This window comes from Benincasa hispida, chromosome 3, assembly GCF_009727055.1.
Source record: "Benincasa hispida cultivar B227 chromosome 3, ASM972705v1, whole genome shotgun sequence".
Classification (NCBI taxonomy): domain Eukaryota; kingdom Viridiplantae; phylum Streptophyta; class Magnoliopsida; order Cucurbitales; family Cucurbitaceae; genus Benincasa; species Benincasa hispida.
Window position 1 is genome coordinate 559,114 of NC_052351.1, and position 4,249 is coordinate 563,362.

Below are 4,249 nucleotides of genomic sequence, written 5' to 3' on the forward strand. Positions count from 1 at the left end.
GCAACAAATCGAATAGGAACATCACCTCTATACTAATCCTTATAAATTATGCCATTGCCATGTATGTCAATTCTTAAGTTACACTTTGAAACTACTCATTACTTTATCGAAAAATGACCATAAACAGAAAGTTATATTTTAATCTTAATTTAATTCCAACACTTTCCTAATTACCCTTTTTAATTTTTATATTTTCTAATATTCTCTAAATTTATTATTCATTGTAACATTTTTATTATGCAAAGATATTGAATTGCAAAAAAAAAAAAAAAAAAAAAAAATTGTTTTCTTGGTTGTATTAATTATATAGTATGTTTGATTTAACTTTTCAAATAAGTCATGTTGAAAAAAATTGAAGTATTTGACAATCAATCAAAATAGCTTTTAAAACACTTTTAGAATTTAATTTAAACAATTTTTATCAAAAGAATTTAAATAAAATTTACTTTTTTAAAAAAACATTTTTTCTCTCGTGATTAATCTAAACTCATAACTTTTAGGCCTCATTTGGTAATCATTTGATTTTTTTTGTTTTTTTTTTTTTTCAAAACTAAACCTATTCCATTCACATTTCTTATAATGATTTGCATTTTTTAAACTACAATGGTTGAATTCTTAGCCAAATTCAAAATACAAAAAAACTTTTTGAAATAACTTTTTTTAGTTCTCAAAATTTGACTTAATTTTTTATACCATTGGTGAAAAATAGACAACAAAGGAAGAAATTCAAAGGTGGAGATAATGTTCAAATGCTTAATTTTTAAAAACAAAAATAAAAAAAAAATGATTATCGAATGAGATATGAGCAATAATACACGAGATATCATGCAATATTATTTATGTCAAATCCAATACAAAAAGTTGATATTAATCACAGGAACCGAGATAACCAGCACAAATGTTTTAAGACTAAAATAAAAAAAAATTTAAATCTATAAAATCAAATAATACAAATACATGAATACACACAGTATTCTTATTCCTGATTTGGTACACACATGTAGAACAATATTACACACAATAATAACAATCTTAATATGCACTTTTTTTTTTCCTTCTAAATCTGAAGTTCAAATCTCCGTACTTTACTTATTCCTATTTTTAATAGAAAAAAAAAAACCCAAGTTGTTAATTTTGTATTTATTACAGAAAGAGTTGATATTTTAAGGAGGAAAGTGAGATTAATTTAAGTATATGGATTGGGTTGATGAGTTGTTGGGATTTTCATTCTGTCCAAATGAGATTTTCCATTGAAAGATTGAGTGAAAAAGTCCTTAAAATAATCCTCCATGAGAATGTTTTTAAACAAAGGTGGGTTTTGAAAAGCAGTTAATGGTGCAATTTCAGCATCAAATCTTGGATTGTAGAATATTGCAATTGACATTCTTTCTTTCTCTGAGTTCACTGTTGCTCTGTGTTCAATGCTGTTGTAAAGTCCATTGCTCATTATCTGATAACCAAAAAAACATAAACAACAAACAAACAAAATCAGAGAGAAACAACCTTTTAAAAGAATTTTCTTTTACGCACAAGCGGGATTTGGTAACTATGATCATGAAAAATCGAAGCTTCGACCTTTAAAAAAGATCATATCAATTACCGATTTTTAAAATTGTCATTCTCAAAATCACGATGAAAATTTTAAAACAACAAATAAAGCTTTCCAAAAAAGTTCTAAAAAAAGATTACACGAATACAAATATTATATAAATATACCGTACTCATTTTTTAATATGTAACTCAAATATAAATGCAAGAAGTTATGTAAAAAATTATATTTTGACATCGTGTACATGAATTTTTATCCTGAAATAGAATAGAGATTCAAAAACTTTATAAAAGGACCTTTGACAAACTAAATATGTAGAGCTTATAGTTGTGTCAAAAGTAGAAACCAGCTTCCAGAAACTTGTTCAAAATTATATTCAAATTGAATAAAAGTTTGTACTTTTATCATAGTATGGGACCATCAAGTTTAAAAAGCTTGATCCTTTTAATAGTGTCACTACCAAACTTTCCACGAGTAATCAATTACAGTTCCACCCAATAAAAACACGCATAAATTTAACCCTTGAAAAATATTCGAATCTTATTCAAGTGTTCAATCATAAGTTGTCAAATATTATTATTATTATTTTTATTTTTTGCCTTTATGGTTGAAGGAATGTATAAAGATAAGAATATATATATATTTTTTCATTATTGTTTTTCTTGAGTTAGTAAAAAAAAAAAAGAAAGAAAATAACAACAAAAGTTACAAAAGAAAAAATCCTTATTTTTAAAAATATAATAAAAAAAGGGAAATAGTTACTAAAGAAAGGCTAAAGGAAATGAAATGAGAGGGTGGATAGTGAATATAAACCTCAAGAATATCTCCAACGTTGACAATGAAGGCATCTGGGATGAAACTGACAGGGAACCAAATGCCATCTTTCTTAACTTGGAGGCCTTCGACTCCATTGAGCTGGTTCAAGATGGTCAGCCCCGACGCATCCGAGTGCGGCCTCAGACCGACCACCAACTCCGGTGTCGGGCATGGCGGATAATACGACATCCTCATCGCCTCCATTCCATCTTCAAACAAATCCTCCACCTTTCTCACCTCTATCTCCAAATTTCCGGCTATCATCCTGAACAACGCCATAGCTATCTTTTTCATCTCTTTCAAGTACCATTCCAACGCATTTCTGCAACCATAAACAAGTATCGATTACGTCTTTTTTCTTTTTTCCGCAATCTATGTTTGTTTCCATTTCAATTTTTAAACTATAATTTTCACATTTCTTAAAGAAACATAATTAAATTTGTGTAAACTATACGTTTTTGGTTTTTAAAAACATTAGATAAGAAAACGTAGAATCCCATAATATTTATAGGCTTATTTTTAAAATTAAAAAAAAAAACTAATTATATATCAATGGCTTTTTGTTTAAATTTATTTTATTTTAAATTCTGCATGTATTCACATCCTTTCTTTTCAATGGTCATATACGAAATTAAGAAGAAGAAAAAAAAATTAGTTTTCAGAACTTGTATTGAATTTTGAAAGAAAAAGAAATTATAAAAACGATGAAACCAACATGTAGAAGTAGTTTTTAATTATAAATTTTAGTTTTTAAAAACAAAATGATAATATATTTTGTTTTATGTTGATTGATTTTCGAAATTTACGTTACTTTTTTCTCCATTTATTTGTATAATTTGATGTTATTTTTCAAGTTTTCAAATAGTAATTATAAATTGAATTTTACAAGATGAAATAATTATCCAATAGAGCGGAGTCCGGGAAAAGAAGGAAAGAAGAGAGAGAAATAGGACCTTAAAGATAAAGGGAGGAGGGGAAGAAGATGGGGTTTCCTTCTTGAAAGAGGATTAGTAATGATGTAAAATCTATCTCCCCAATCAAGTTTCTGTTCCATGCTTCTAACCACTGTTCCATAACCCTCAACTTCTCCACTTTTCATACCATATTTCATCTTCTCTTCTAATGGAAGCTCAAAAAATTCTTCAATCTCATGCTTTAGCTCTCCCAACAACGAACAGCTAACCCCATGGTTCACCAACTAAACATTATATATATATATATATATATACGTACATGATCAATTTAGACAATATTATATGATTATAGAAATATAGAGATCTGGTTACTTGACGTCGTTACCTGAAACAATCCCCACTGTTTGCAAGCGGAGTGAAGGTTGAGAAGCTCCGAGCGGGAATGTTGCAATGAGAGTAATCGGGTCATGTCAATGGTTGGAGGAGTGGGGAAGGTTGAAGGATCGGAGGTAGAAGAAGGCTCTTGATCCAAACGAATGAAGTTTTGTGGGATTGTGATTATGGAGCTCTTTTCTACTAGTTCTTTTACACTAATCATGTTTTCTTTCTCTTTATAAAATTTGCTTTTTTGGCCTGAGCTGTAGCTCTCGTTTGAGTACTTGTGGCATTAGCACACACCATACACCCCATCTATTTATACACCCTGACAAATCACCAACTACATACATTAGGAAAAATTCAAAGCTATTTAAGAAAAATTAAAAAAAAATGAAAACATCATACCAAAAAATTAATGGTTTTCAAATATAGCAAAATAAACCAAAATATTTTCAAAATATAGCAAGATTCTATCTATGATAGAACTGATAGACACTTGATGGAGTTTGAAATTTTGTTATATTTTGTAAATATTTTCGACAGTTTTTCCATTTATAATTATTTTCCTGAAAAAATATGATGTGACAATTGG

At 28.3% G+C, this 4,249-nt stretch overlaps 1 protein-coding gene across 1 annotated transcript; it reads right to left on the reverse strand.

The window, feature by feature from the left end:
* Nucleotides 1-855: 855 nt before the first annotated feature.
* Nucleotides 856-3,929, reverse strand: LOC120074368 (protein SRG1-like). Its single transcript, XM_039027465.1, has 4 exons — nt 3,665-3,929; nt 3,319-3,563; nt 2,363-2,687; nt 856-1,450 (listed from the first exon to the last, which is right to left on the reverse strand). Exons 1-4 carry the CDS (start codon nt 3,875-3,877, stop codon nt 1,187-1,189), a joined length of 1,047 nt encoding a protein of 348 aa, XP_038883393.1. The 5' UTR covers nt 3,878-3,929; the 3' UTR covers nt 856-1,186.
* Nucleotides 3,930-4,249: the final 320 nt, after the last annotated feature.

What these genes read in the sequence shown, in the direction of transcription:
- LOC120074368 (XM_039027465.1), bottom strand. Translation starts at nt 3,877, where the DNA reads ATGATTAGTGTAAAAGAACTAGTAGAAAAGAGCTCCATAATCACAATC. An exon ending in AACAGTGGGGATTGTTTCAG is followed by an intron (nt 3,564 to 3,664) that starts GTAACGACGTCA and finishes TATAATGTTTAG; the next exon opens with TTGGTGAACCATGGGGTTAG. An exon ending in ACGTTGGAGATATTCTTGAG is followed by an intron (nt 1,451 to 2,362) that starts GTTTATATTCAC and finishes TTTGGTTATCAG; the next exon opens with ATAATGAGCAATGGACTTTA.